Genomic DNA, 14,357 nt, shown 5'->3' with positions numbered 1-14,357 from the left:
TTACCTATTTGATAAGATCTTCCTATATTTTCCTGACAGGGAGGACATGGCTACAGACACCGCAGGGCTCTGAAGACTTTATGGGACTTTGATACATGTGAGGAAGCCGCCTTTTGGCTCAGTGACTTGTGCAGTATCATACTCACAACCCTAAAGAGTGAATCGGGTTTTGTGGACCCCTCTAGCCTGCTCTGAAAAAGCATCAGCAGCTCTTTTCCATTTGCACATGAAAGCTTCCCTGTTCAGAAAGAAAAGCGCATTTGAGCTTTTTGGTGACTTATTGTAGGGGGAGAATAAATCAAGCTTTAAAGGAGTTAAATCAGCCTGTCCTGACAAGTCAGCCTGAGAAACGGCTGCAGGGCTTGTCACAAGCTCGTCACACTTTTGCAAATAGTGCCACTGTCACACTACAGTCAAAGGGAATGGAATACTGGTGTAAGCATCAGATTCAAAGCACTACACTTCCTGGACTTAACCAAACACATTACACTTTAGTCAAACGCGACACTACCTGGCTCTTCTATCGAGCTTTGCATCAGCAGATCTCAAAATGCCTTCCCCACTTTACAGAGGGGGAGCCTGAGCACAGAGACACAAAGTAACTTGCTCAAGGTCACCCAGCAGGCCAGTAAGAGAGCTGGGATTAGAAACAGATCTCCCGAGTCCCAATACAGTACTCTATCCTCTAGGCCACATGGCCTCGACACACAAGCTATTGAACTCAGTTCAGACATAAATGGGTGCCAGTCTCTGGCCCACAATATACAGGTCAGACTACAGGTAGTATTGGATGCGGCCCACAATGGTAAATAGGTTGAGAACCACTGGACTAGGATGGTCCCTTCTGACCTTTAAGTCTGAACATGGGACCAACACAGTGACTCAGGGAGGAGCTCTTCCTCCTTCTGTGAGAGAGATTTTGAGTATCATCTTTAGCCACATTTCTTTCCCTGTGACTTTCTAAATAGCATTCAAGCTCTACAAATCCAGACACCAGCCTTCTAAACACAGCCTGGGAAACTGGGAAAATGGCAAAGCAGCAGCAGAGGTCAAGAAAAATGCAGGCTAGGGAGGCCGCCTTCCGGGGTGTCACTAACATAACCATGGACAGGGCAGGGTATGATCAGGGGCTAGAGTTTTCTAGAAGAGTTGGACTGGCTATCAGCAAAACTGTTCCGATGACGAGATCTTGGGCTGTGAAGGAGTCTCCCCGCAAGGGAAGTGGAGGACACCTCATCGCTTGGCACATTGAAAAGTTAGAGTGGACAAAGCACAATACACCACAAGGAATAATCCCCTGGAAGGTGTAGTGGATGATCCAATAGGTTCTTTCCATCTCTGGCCTTCCTGATTCTAGCCAAACTGGTTTCTCCTGCACATGGCTGATTTTTTATTTTATTTTTTTTTTTTTTTTGGGGGGGGGGGGGGGGGGGGAGAAACCGTAAAATTCAGAGAGCAACAGGCTCCTACCTGCCTAGAGATCTATAATATGCCAATCACCACAGAATCCCGGGCCCTAGACATGAGACCCACATTTTCAGCAGAAGACATGATTATTTAGATTTGTACTGCAGTAGCACCTAGAGGCATTAACCATGCGTGGGCCCCATTGCACTGGGCACGGTACATAGCCAGTGACAGTCTCTGGCCCCAAAGAGATCATGCACCTCTAGCACTATGCAGCAGTGGCCAGAGAAATGAGCTTCTAACCTGGAAACTGGCTGCGCCTGCTTGGGATGTTTATCTTAGAGAGCCACTATGGTGACCCAATCAATTCCCAGCTCACACTAGCAAGCCTCAGGCACTTAATGAGCCATTCAATAATGAATGCAAAGCTATTTTCAGCGCTAAGGGCACCACTCAAAGCCGCAAAGTTGGAGTAGCCAGGAAACCTTCCATCTCTACAAGATTGCTCACCATTAGCCTTTGCACCTTCTTTCAAGGGCTCTGATTATTCAAGGCCTACTAGTACTCTGTAACCTACTAGCAACCACCCTGACTCCATGTCTACACTACAAAACTGGGTCCACCTAACTGACGTCAGCACACAGCCACTGCAGTTATTAAATCACTTGTGTGCGCACTTGGCTTCTTGGGTCGGCGTCATGCCTCCTCACCGGAGCGTTTGTACTGACTAGACTATCAGTATGGGGCAATGTGGGATGACTCCTGAAAGCCAGCAACAGTTGACAAGCAATGCAGTGTCAACGCTGACGCCACGTCAACCTAATTACAGCGACCGTGACTCTACGCAGCTCGGGGAGAGGTATTATTAAAGTGGAGTAGAGGCACTTACGTCGGCAGGAGCCAAAGTTAAGTGAAGACACTTCCACAGCTAGATCAACGCAGGGCAGCTCACATCGACCTAACCACGTAGTGTAGACCAGGCCTGAGTTTCCACTGTGGGAAACAAAGAACTGCATGGGGACCAATCACTGAACATCCCCATAATCAAACTTCTGCCACTACTGAGAAATGTCTCACAGACAATGTCTTCTGCCCAGGCATAGTCTTAGCCTCTTAAAATGAGATGAATTTGCTCATCATCCTCTCTGAAGAAATGTCACAGTAATCGAAATGCCAGGACGACTGACAAATTACACCCGTCAGGAGCCTACATCTAGAACTCACTGTGATGACCAGCCTTACATTACAATTACACAGCACAGCACCATGAGTCTCTTGCTCCTTCAGTTAGTAGGCTGGTGCTCCATAATTTCAAATAACTCCAAGACCACCACCATCCTCCTTTCCTTTCCCCCTCATGAGGCCACTTAGAGATTCTACTGACACACTGGTTTGACCCCTGCTGGCATAAACCAGTGAACAGTGCCTCAGGTTTGTTTATCACAGCAGCATCTCTCCAGAACAAGCACAAGTGCAACTACTTAAGAAGTCCTTGGGAAAGCATGCCAGAGACCCAGAGCTATGTGACAGCCACCTCTTAACCACCACTAACACTCCTGCCCCCACTGAAAGCCTTACCATTAAGTCTAATTTAACCCACATCTCCACAGTTCCATGCCAACAAGTGCCCCTGATTCATTTGTATAACAATGAATTATCCTGGGGAGGGTAAGAGACACAAAGGATAAAGAGTCACATGGCTTGGGCAACAGTTTGTCATTGCTAGGAGAGCAGCTAGAAGGCCTGATAAAAATGTTTCACATTAATAGATAAGTTATCACATCAACCTGGTTCCTACTTTCCCTTACAAACCAATACTCAAGAGCAACTTTTAGGTGAACCCAGAGTCTTGAAGGCTGAGGGGCTGTCCCAACTTCGTTTAATCAATGGCACGCAATTGACTCTTCAGTTCAGTCTCCCTCCTGATCTGTGCAAGCTTCAGGCAGGAGCTTGGAAGTCACATTCTGGGGTCTCCAGACCTCCAGGTTTGAGGAACTCACCAATCAGCAGAATCAAATGACCTTGCCCCATAGACTATATACAAAAATCCCTCCATAGGCAGAATTAACAACACTGAAGCCTCCCTTTCACCCAGGAAAGGAAGAAAGGAACATGATGGACGGGGCAAAACAAAAGTGGCAGGCAGAAAGCCTTTGCAGCCATACAGGTCCCAGGGAAGAGTCAGAGAAAAAAAATCAAACAGAACCTTTTTATTGAAGCAACACATTTACACTGTCAGGTGAAAAAAATCTGAACCATAAGACTTTTGGGGCCTGAAAGCCTGTGTTACAGATTTATTGATTCAATAAGAACTCAGTTTTCTCCCTGCTCCATGGAGGCAAAAGTTTCTTATTAAGTTCTGATTGTGCAAAGGGCTGTCTGCAACCCATGCAGTGCCAGCAGGAAGCACGAAGTCTGAGGAGATGCTATCCTCTTACTGCACTTAGTTGCTGTCTTTAACCCTTAGGTCAGATACTGGCCAGGCAAAAGCATTTCCCTGCCAGAGGCCATTATCCTACCCAGCAATTTTTGTTGAGCACCATTGTAAGCTGATTTTTAGTTGCTTGACCACAGTTACTCCATTTTAGCTAGCCCCTTGGTTTTTAGAGACAGGCCAGGCCGTTCCACTCTGTGCAAGAATCATGGAAAGTTTGCTGAAATGCAGAAGGAAAAGAATGCAAAAGAAATTAAGCCTCCGATGGATTAAGCAAGCTATGTAGCCTTAATAAATAAGATGTAGCTAACTGTAAAGCATCAGCAAAAACACCTTATGAATAATGTATACCTTTGTAAGTAGAAATAGAAATAATATAGGCCAATAGTGAATGAGGGAATAAGTTTAGGCCCTTATAAAGGGGATATGTATGGTCTTGTCATAAATGTTTAAGTAGCAATAAAGTATAAAACTGTCTGTAATCCTTTGTTTGAGGTCTTTTTCCACTGTCCACTTGTGGGCTTAAGAATTAACCTTCTGCAGAATAAACGCTGTTGAAGACTGTCCTGACTGAAATCCTGTGTGGGTCCCTTATCAGTGCAGAGTAACGATCCTCACTTAGAATCTTTTTCCAACAACATACACCTTGTATTGTTTACACTGTACAAAAGGACATTAAATGCAGAGAAGGGGAATCAGAGAGCAGCCCTCATAGTGTAAAAAAGTCAAATGCTCTGAGTCTTAGAAGGGCAGGGCTAAGTCTATGAGGGACAAGAGGTGCACTTAAGATTCCACTTGCCACCCATTCTTTTCCCAGAGAGCTGCCCTCTCCTGTACTATAACACGACCCAAAGGAGTCCTGGCAGGCATTGCAGGCCCAGCATTTAAGGGTTTGCTAAGCCAAGGTCTCGATACGTGCCATGGTGAAGGAAAGTCTTCCTATGATTTTTTGTTTTTTGGTGTGGAAAGTTCTTTGTTCAGATGTAAATCCTCCCCTGCTACGTGTGCAACCCACACTGGGCAGCCTTGCCTAGGACAGGGGTTGCGACAGAGGGACTGGCCAGCTGAGCACCAAAGGCCAGACCAAGCAGGGACAGCGGCAGTCACACGGCACAGGTGAGGCCAAGCCAGCTCTGTCCCATGCCCTAACTTCACGGTCAAGCACAGGGGAGGGGTGTGCGAGGGGGGGGGGGGGAAATCAGTGTCCCTTTGGGCTGCGCGGAGGACACGCATATACCTGCACTGCACACTGGCCTGCAGCCTCCCACCTTTCCAAGAGCCCGGGGCAGGGATGGGGCAAAAGCGGCCTCCTTGGGGCAGAGATGAGGCCCAGGCCCACACCTGAGAGCGGCCCGGGGCAGGGGCAAAGCGCAGAGTTCGAGGCTCAGAGAAGCCGGGAGGGGTGGGGGGGTCGAGCCCAAGGGGAGCGATGGGGACTGAGGGGAGGTTGATGGGGGGGGGGGGGTCGGGTCGCTACAGGGATCGGGGCCCGGGGTCGGGGGGGGGGGGCGCGGCCTGTCCCCGGGCCGGGCCTTACTTACCGGACTTGGGCGGGTAGCGATAGGCCGAGTTGGCCTGGATGTCGATGTCCTCCACGCCCGCGATGCGCCGGCTCAGCAGGGAGCCCATGGCGGGGCGCGGCGGGACCGGCCCGGCCGGAGACCGCGACCCAGCAGCGGCGAGAGCAGCCAGCGAGCGCCCCGCGGATCCAGCCCCTCGCACCAAACCAGCCAGCCGCGGGGCAGCCTGGGAAAGCGAGTCCGCCCGCCCCGTCGCGTACGGCACCCTCCGCCCACGGGACTACAGCTCCCAGCAGACACCGCGCCTGGTCCTTCCAGTCCCAACCACGGCCCGAGGTCTCGGCCGGACCGTACCAACAGTTGGGGGTGAGGTTCCCGCCCCTCTCGGAGCTGTGCCCCCTCAGTCAATGGACTCTTCTAGGGGTACGGGAGCTGTAATACGCATAGCCGACAGCAGAGAGCGCCGCCTCCTACCTGAAGCCTACCCCAGAGCACGGCCAGCCCCGCACCGCTGGGAAGCTCCCATTGGGGACCCCCCTTAGCCTGGCCAGAGCACCCCCAGCATGGCCTGGTGACAGAGAGCCCTGGGCACAGCATCCCAGAGCATGACGTGCCATGGAGGCTGGGGGCTGTGCCAGGACAGGCGGGGCTAGCTGGCAGGGAGAGGGATGGGCCCCTGCTCTGTAGTGCTCAACCAATGGCATGGGTGCAACCTGCAGGGACTCCACAGGCCTGGGGCTGTTCCCCCAAAGGGGGCCCAGCACTCTCTCTGCTCATGAGCTTTGCCTGCATCGTGGGGGCCCGTGAGGCCCTCTGTGCAGAACCAGGCATGTCTCTGGGGGGAATGGGTGAGGTAGGAGGGGACGGGCAGGTCCAGGATGTGCCCTGGCTGGGAGATGGCTTGGGCTGTGGAATCGTCTCCCACCAAAGGGCTGGGAGCCCCTCTCTGGGGACAGTTAACCCTAGACCAGGCGAAACACTGGCAGATGTACAATAGGAAGCAGTCCTGCCCCGGCCCAGGAATGGAAGCAGGAGGCTCAAGGGCAATCCCAGCTCTGACTGCTGATGGGTGATGGATGTTGCTGGAAATGCTGCTTCTCTGCGGTGGGGTCTGCGAAGATGACTGGCCGGCAGCAGTGAGTGATGCTCCACCATGATCCAGGCAGCTGATTAGCGGTGCAGTGTTTACCTTGGATCACGGTGGGCTTTACCTCACATCATGCTGGGGCATGTAGTCTCCATGGACCCAGCTGTGACTTGAATGGAAATACGATGCTCCATGTTCATGCTAACTAAAAAAAAACCCCACCCCAGGAACAGGTGAATCCCATGATTTTTACTGTCTCATACAAAGTTCTCAGAGCTGCAGATCTGCCCAGGGTGGATCCCCCTTGTGGACTTTGATCTGCAATTCTCTCATGTTGGAAACCTGTAGAGGCAGCCTCTTTCCACCTGGGAAGAACTTTGACTCACAGCACCCATCTCTGGGCCTGATCCTGCAAAGGGCTGAGTGCCCTCAGCTCCCATATTCACAGGAAGGGGAGGGTGCTCTGTCCTTTGCGAGGGCAGCAACGGCCGGACATGTGAGAAGATCAATCTCTGTTAGGAGCTAGGAAGGGACTTCTTGGGAATAGATGATCCCACATCTGCTTTCTAATCTAGGAGGTTTCATGCACCTTCCTGTGAAACATCCAGTGCTGGTCACTGTCAGAAACAGGATACTGGGCTAGGTGGACCTTGGGTCTGATCCAGTCTGGCAATTCCAATGTCCCTGCAAATGGCTAGGCAACTGGTGTGCAGAGACCGCTACCCTTCTTGCTTACTAATATTGCCCCACTGTTTCCTCATACTTCCCCTGTCTGTCTTCCCCACCTGTCACTTGCCTTTTACTGAGATTATGAGCTGTGTGGGGCAGGGACCATCTCTGCTCAGTGTATGTACCATGCCTAGCACAATGGGCCCTAGTCCATGTCTGGAGCGTCTAGGCACTACCATAACACACCTAATAATGTACAGCACTGAGCACAAATGGATCATGGGCCATCACTGCAGTAGGGGCGGGAGCTTAAATTCTACCATAATACACCTAATAGTAATTTAGTAAAAGTTCCCCATGTATTCTTTTATTGTCAGGAAGCTCGAATGGCTGGGGTGAAGGCTGAATTAGAAACAGCCACGAGCGCAGGTGCCTGTGGCAGAGAACAGGGAGGAATTTGCCAACAAATGTCTGTGAATGTGCGATGCAGAATGGATTTCCCCAGCTTTGTTCATAAAGGAGCAGCAAGCCAGCTGGCCGGGCTCCCCAAGGACCCCCCCTGTAGAGAGGCTGAGGGGCTGCACACCTAGCTGCCCCTTCCCTTCGACCCCTTTCAAGTGGGTTGCAGGAGGTGATTGATTGGCAGTGTGTTTCCGTAAAGGTGGCAGGCCCCTAGGGCACTGGGTGGATCAGACGCCCCGGGGCTGCAGCACTCAGCGTCTAGCCCCGAAGGCAGGTATCTTTATTTGGCCCAGCTGGGTAATTATTAACCTGCTGTTGGTTTGTTTTGTAGCAAAGCCCCCGGCATCAGAAGGACTGGACTGAATGATACAGAGAGCGCAAGGATGACACTCTCTACCGCCCCCTTGTTTCCTTCAGTCAGAGAGGAGGCAGGAGGTGCACAGGCTGGACAGTGTTTGGGGAATGAATCAGGGCTGTGAAGTGGAGGAGACTGTTGTCAGGAGGGTCCTTGCCTCATTTGTTGCAGGCGTTAGAAGGCGTGTACTGAACGAGGCAGGGGATTACAGGAAGAGGAAGGTTGGGCTCTGCGTACAGCAGCAGAACGCTTCCCTGGAGAACGGGATGCCATCCCTGTCTCTGCCACAGAGTTCCTGTGTGATGCTGGGCAAGTCACACCAGACTTTTCACAGGCGGTCACTACCCGTGTGTTCATTGGATCCTGGGAGCGACCATGGAGTCTGATGGTCAGAAGTGCTGAGTGTTCACAGTTGTGATTGGCATCAAATCAATAGGAGCTGGCAATGATCATTGGCACGGTCCAGAAGGCTGAACAGAGGCGTGGAAGGCAGGAAGTCCTGAGTTCTAATCTTGGCTCTGCCATTGATTCTCTGTGTGGCCATTGCCATGGCTAAGTCGCTTTGCCCTTCTCTCTTCTGTTCTCAGTAAAAGAGGGGTGATAATTGCCCAGCTCACGACAACCTGTCTCCAACCTTTTGCTAATCTTGCTGCTTCAGGAAAGAAACTGACCTCTCAGAGGGCGGCCAGAGCGCCACGGGATATGGATGAGGGAGCCCCAGGGGTCTTACTAGTGGGAAAGCAAGAGGCAGTGTTATCCCCTGAGAGGGGGATGGGGCTGGGGCTGGGGCTGACCCATCATGTTATACAGGGTTTGTGGATTTTCTGTTCGTCCAGAGTCCATAGGGCTGGTGGGGTCCTTGCTCCAGGAACCACTGTGACTGGGAAAGAGTTTGGGGGGGGTTGACTCCCTGAGTTTATCATTGTACATGGATAGGGCCAATTCTATTCCCATCAATATCAGTGGGAACAGGGGCTGACCCATAACACGTTTAAATACTACGATGCGTGAACATGAGGGCCTGGTATTGAATGAGGATATTGATACAACAGGCATCACAGAAACTTAGTGGAACGATGATAACGAATGGGACATGGTAATACTAGGTTACCAAAGACATAGGAATGACTGAGTAGGTCACACTATGTGGCACTATGTGTGAAAGGAAGCATAGAGTCCAATAAACTAAAAAGCTTAAATGAATCAAACTGTCCTATAGAATCTCTATGGATAGAAATTCTATGTATGAATAATAGGAGGATAGCAGTAAGAAGATGCTACCAACCACCTGACCAGAATAGTGACGGTGAAATGCTCAAGGAGATTAAAGAGGCTAGAAAAGCAGAAAACCAATAGCAATGGGGGATTTCAACTATTCCCATATTGACTAGGAGCATGTCGCCTCAGGACAGGATGCAGAGCTAATATTTTTACAAACCAATAAGCACTGCTTCTTGGAGCTGCTAGTCCTGGAACCCACACAGAGAGAGGCAATTCTTGATTTAGTCCTAAGTGACACACAGGATCTGGTCCAAGAGGTGAACCAGCTAAACCGCTCAGTAACAGCGACTATAATGTAATTAAATTTAACATCGTTGTAGGGGGGAAAATACCAAAGAAGCCCATCACAGCAGCATTTAACTTCAAAAGGGGAACTACACAAAAATGAGGAAGCTAGTTAAATGGAAATTAAAAGGAACAGTCACGAGAGTGAAATGCCTGCAAGCTGCATGGAAACTTTTCGAAAGCACCATAACAGAGGCTCAAAGTAACTGTATAACTGCAGGAGCCCAGGGGCTGCTAGGTGTTTGGCTATAGGGGAGGGTGGGTTGGAGAGTGTTTTTGGATGCAGATTCTGTGTGTGAGTGGGATGTGTGCATGTGGGTGCGTGTGTAAGTGGGTGTTTATGTGGAGGCGTTGCAAATGGCCAGGCCAGACCAGGATAAGGATGACATCCCAATCTCCACAGCTACTTAGTCGGGAAGGAAAGGGCCTTACTCCCATCCCGAGTATTGGTTTCCATCTCGCCCTATTCCTCCTGCTGCTCTCCAATCCTCTCTTTTTGCCTCCTGCCTGAGAGCCAGCTAGGCAGCCAGGAGAAATCTACCCAGAGTGCATCATTTGCTATGACCATCACTGGGCAGTGTGAGAAGCTAAAAGCAGCCTGATCTCAGTAGAAAAAACTACAGCCCACAGATGGGCCCAGAGGGAAATAAGAGCAACTTAATCAGTGTGGGGAGCAAAGCAGGGGCTCGCTGGGCTGTTTTCTGAGTCCATAGTCATCCAGCAACTGGGAGTGTCAGAGACTGAAGCTGCATTTCCTTGGCTCTTGCTCTTCGTCTCTCTCTCCTCCTTTGTGCACTTTTGTCTGGCTTCTCTTAAGAAGAAAGAAGGGTTAGACCTAAGAGCAGAAGTTCAATATTACCTCCCATATTTGGGAGGCAGTAAGGTCTAGTGGACAGAGCACTGGACACACGAGACAAACGAGGAATTGGAATTGCTCCTTTATTAGCATAAATTTCATGCAGTTGGTTTTACTGAAAATTGGTGGAATGATTCCCATGAGTCATATATTAAAAATCAATGGTCATAAACTAATTAAGAAGGATCAAATGGGCAAAAGGGGAGGGAGAGTGGCATTCTATCAAAAATGGCATTACCAGTTTCTGAGTCACTGATAACTCAGAAGAAAATGATCTTGAATGCTTATGGATCAATGTCCTACCAGATAAAGCACAAGATGGAGTATTAGTTGGTGTCTGCTACAGACCATCAAATCACACAAAGAAACAGGAACATCTTGGAATTTCTAAACATTATAGATGACAATTTCCTACCTTAAAAAGTGTTGCATCCCACATGGGGGAATTCTATGGTAGCCCTCATCTTGACAAATAAAGAGGAACTGATCACAGAACTAAAAAGTAATGGTAATTTAGGTCTCACATTTACAATGTGCAAACAGAATAAAGTCCAGACTAGTAATATACACAGTTGGTGCTTTAAAAGGGCCAGTTTCACGAAGATGAAAACAATTATGAGCCAAATCAGCTGCAAGGAAGAATTTAATCAGAAAAATGTGAATGATAATTGGGAATTGTTTAAGAACACCTTACTAGATACCCAAAAAAAAAACCCCACACAATCCCCCAATAGAGGAAGAAGTCTGTATTGATTAAAAAAACAATCTAGTTTAGAAAGGAAGTAAAGGCAGCTATAAAAAAATAAAACATATAAAAGAAAGATGAAGTTGATAGTAATGAATATAAATCAGGAGCTAGGAACTATAGAAAATAGATAAGGGAGGCAAAGGGACACACAGACAAACCTGTGGCCAGCAGAGTTAAGGACCATAAGGAGGAATTTTTTAAGTTTATTAGGAACAAAAAGGATCCTAACAACCATTACTAGATGAAGATGGTAGAATTATCAATAATGAGGCAGAAGTGTTCAATTAATATTTCTTTTCTGTATTTGGGAAAAGAACAGATGATGTGTTAGTATCATACAATAATAACACTTTCCATTCCATTAGTATCTCAGGAGGATGTTATAAAGCAGAACTTGCAACCAAGAGTTTTAAAAGAGCTGGCTGAGGATCTTGCTGAACTAGTAATGTTGATTTTCAAGACGTCTTGGAACACTGAGGAAGTTCCAGAAAACCGGAAGAAAGCTAATATTGTGCTAATATTTTAAAAGGGTAAATGGGATGACTTAGATAATTACAGTTCTGTCAGTCTGACATCAATCCCAAGCAAGATAATGGAGTGGCTGATATAGAATGACTGATACAAGATGTGATTAATAAAGAATTAAACAAGGATAATGTAATTAATGCCAATCAACATGGGTGTACAGAAAATGATGATCACAGCAGTTCCTTCTGGCCATGTATCTTCACTCCCCTGAATTAGGGGGGGCTGCTTGCTTGGAAAGTAAAGTGCAACCCTCACAGCCAGGGTGTGGGTCAGACCCTGTTGTGATGCTGTACGAAATATGAGCAATGAGTCTTACAAGATATGCCATGTAAGGTATTGTAAAAGTGATGATTTGTTATCATCTTTGTATTGTGAGTTATGAATATGTGTGCTATATCTGTATCTAAAACTTGTGCTGTGCTATTGGGTGACACCCCCAACAGATTAGCATCAACACCATCCAGCCTGCTTGATGGCCTATCAAGGGCAATCAAGTATACAATGGCCCAGGGAGAGAAGCCAAGGGCTACGCCTATGAGTGTAGACAGTGGACTCCAAGAGCTTTTTCCTGCCTGTGTGCTGTGAATTTGTGTTTGAAACACAGGATGTACAAGCCAAATGGCAGAGAATATAAAAGGCAACTGCACTATATCCATTTTGTCTTCATTCCTGCTTCTTTCTTCTGGATCAACTTCTGTACAGCTGAAGCTTTGAAAAAAAGGACTGACAGACCCATCCAGGGACTGGACGTACTCCAGAGGAACTGTACAAGCCAAAAAATTCCCCAATACTGCTAAGTCTGATACATATGGGCTTTGAAGTTATATGTATGTATCTGATTGCTTTGCTCATTTAACATCTCTCTTCTTATTTGTTTGTTTCTTTCCTTTTATAGTAAACCTTTAGTTTTAGTTACTAAAGGATTGGCTGGCCTGGCAGCGTGGTAATTTGGGTAAGATCCAAACCAATATCGATCTGGTATGTGGCTTTGGGCACTCTTTGGGAATCAGGAGAACATTTTATACAGAGAGCAGAGTTTTAAATAACTTCTCACTTTACTGGAACGAGTTGCTGATTGGGAGCCAGAGACTGAAATGCAATAAAGAGGGCTGTGTAACTTCTTGTTTTAGTTTCAGTGTGGGGAATCAGGAGCAGTGTGTGTGACTGGTTGTTAAATCTAACTTCAGCGTTAACCACCAGTTTTGAGAGAATCTGCTCTCCTTTTTGCAGCCTGCCCTGACCTTGGCATTTTCAGGTGGGCACGTACGGGTCACACCTGTGCTACTGAGCTTTGCCATTATAGTGGGGAACTGTGCAAAGCATTTGGGGACAGCGCTTTGAGGATAGCCACGGTTATGCTGCTTCTCCAAAGCACAGCTGGGTGTCACTTCTGGGGAGCACAGCACTGAGTGGGGAGAGTCAACTGCAGAAGACCAAAGGAGAAGGACACATCACAGCAGTAGACTGGACCCCTTCAGAGGTATGTCAGCCCAGAAGGGAGTTGATGTGGCCAGGGGAGCTGCACCAAGGAGCAATCACAGCCAGAGACTTTTGCTTAGTGCACAGAATCTGCAGCCAATGGGCACGTTCTTTCAGGGCCTTTATGCAGCTACAGGGAGCATTAAAGAAATGACTGTGCCACTCCTGAAGGTTTATTTCTCAGCATGAAGGCCAGGGGCCTGAATTACTGAATATCTTCATACAGGCCCTGCTATACAGAATCCATGTGCTAGAGAAAAATCACTCCATTACTCACATGCAGGGAGCTGAGATTGGATGCTGCCCTTCTGCTACAAAACTCATAGACCTAGAATCGCTTGAGCTAAAGAGCACCAACCTCAGCTGACGGCAGTAGCATGTCCTTTATCCTCTGTGGGCCCGGGGGATGTCCCACACGCCCACAAGCAAAGCCAGGATATTACAAGGAGGGGGCATGTTGAAAGCAACAGGAACAATTCGAGGCCAGACCAGCGGCACAACACATGGTCATGTAGTGATCTGAGCCAGATCCCTCCCCACTGGGAACGCTGAAGGGAGGCTGGGCTCAGTTATTGGGAAGGGAAGGGAAATGCTTATGACCGGCAGCTGAGCCTGGCAAGAGGAGAGCAATCAGGTCCTGTGCTCCTGTGAGCAGCACGGAGGTTAGGAAGGAACCTGCTGAGCAGCAGTGCGCTGCTGGCCAGGTGAATTGGGGCTGGGGGTCCTTTCTTTGGAAGCACCGTAGACCAAAGGCAGGAAGTGCGCCTGATGCAGCAACAGCCTGGTCCAGGTCCCATGAATCGAAAGCTTGGGTTGTAGTTTGACTGGGAGGCAAGCAGGCGGTCGGTGCTTGGAGACCACGGCAATGAGCATGGCACTAACAGCGATCCCCAGCTCTTGTCACAAGGCGGTCTCAACACACGTGACGAAGGAGGCCATTGTCATCATCCCTGTTTCTCTGCGGCAAGGGAAGGGGATGTGCTTGGCCCAAGGTCACTGACCAGCAGAGCTGAGTTTAGTATCTGAACTCCTGAGGGTCCGGTGCTGCATCCATTAGGCCTGTGGTTTTCACTCTGTGGTCTGCAGACCCCCGGGAGTCCACAAACTATGTCTAAGATTTCCCAAGGCGTCCAACAATGAAAAAAGGTTGAAAACACCTGCACTAGGCCACACTGCCTCCCTAAGGGACAGTCTGCACTGCAACTGGAAGGAGTTATTGCAGCACATGTAGACATTCCCAAGCTAG

The 14,357-nt window shown here is 48.7% G+C and overlaps 1 protein-coding gene across 2 annotated transcripts in view; it reads right to left on the bottom strand.

Moving 5' to 3' along the window:
• MGRN1 (mahogunin ring finger 1) overlaps positions 1-5,567 on the bottom strand; it is a 94,013-nt gene extending 88,446 nt beyond the window's left edge. For both annotated transcript variants that reach the window (XM_067551144.1, XM_067551145.1), the window contains exon 1: positions 5,383-5,567. In XM_067551144.1, the coding sequence (XP_067407245.1) occupies positions 5,383-5,470 (88 nt within the window). In that variant the 5' untranslated portion in view covers positions 5,471-5,567. The remainder of the gene's footprint in view (positions 1-5,382) is intronic.
• Between the last annotated feature and the right edge of the window lie 8,790 nt (positions 5,568-14,357).

This window comes from Emydura macquarii, unplaced genomic scaffold (assembly GCF_026122565.2).
Source record: "Emydura macquarii macquarii isolate MOO-44397 ecotype Brisbane River unplaced genomic scaffold, CSIRO-AGI_Emac_v2 contig_1348, whole genome shotgun sequence".
Taxonomy (NCBI): domain Eukaryota; kingdom Metazoa; phylum Chordata; order Testudines; family Chelidae; genus Emydura; species Emydura macquarii.
This window is presented reverse-complemented; position numbering and strand designations above follow the sequence as displayed.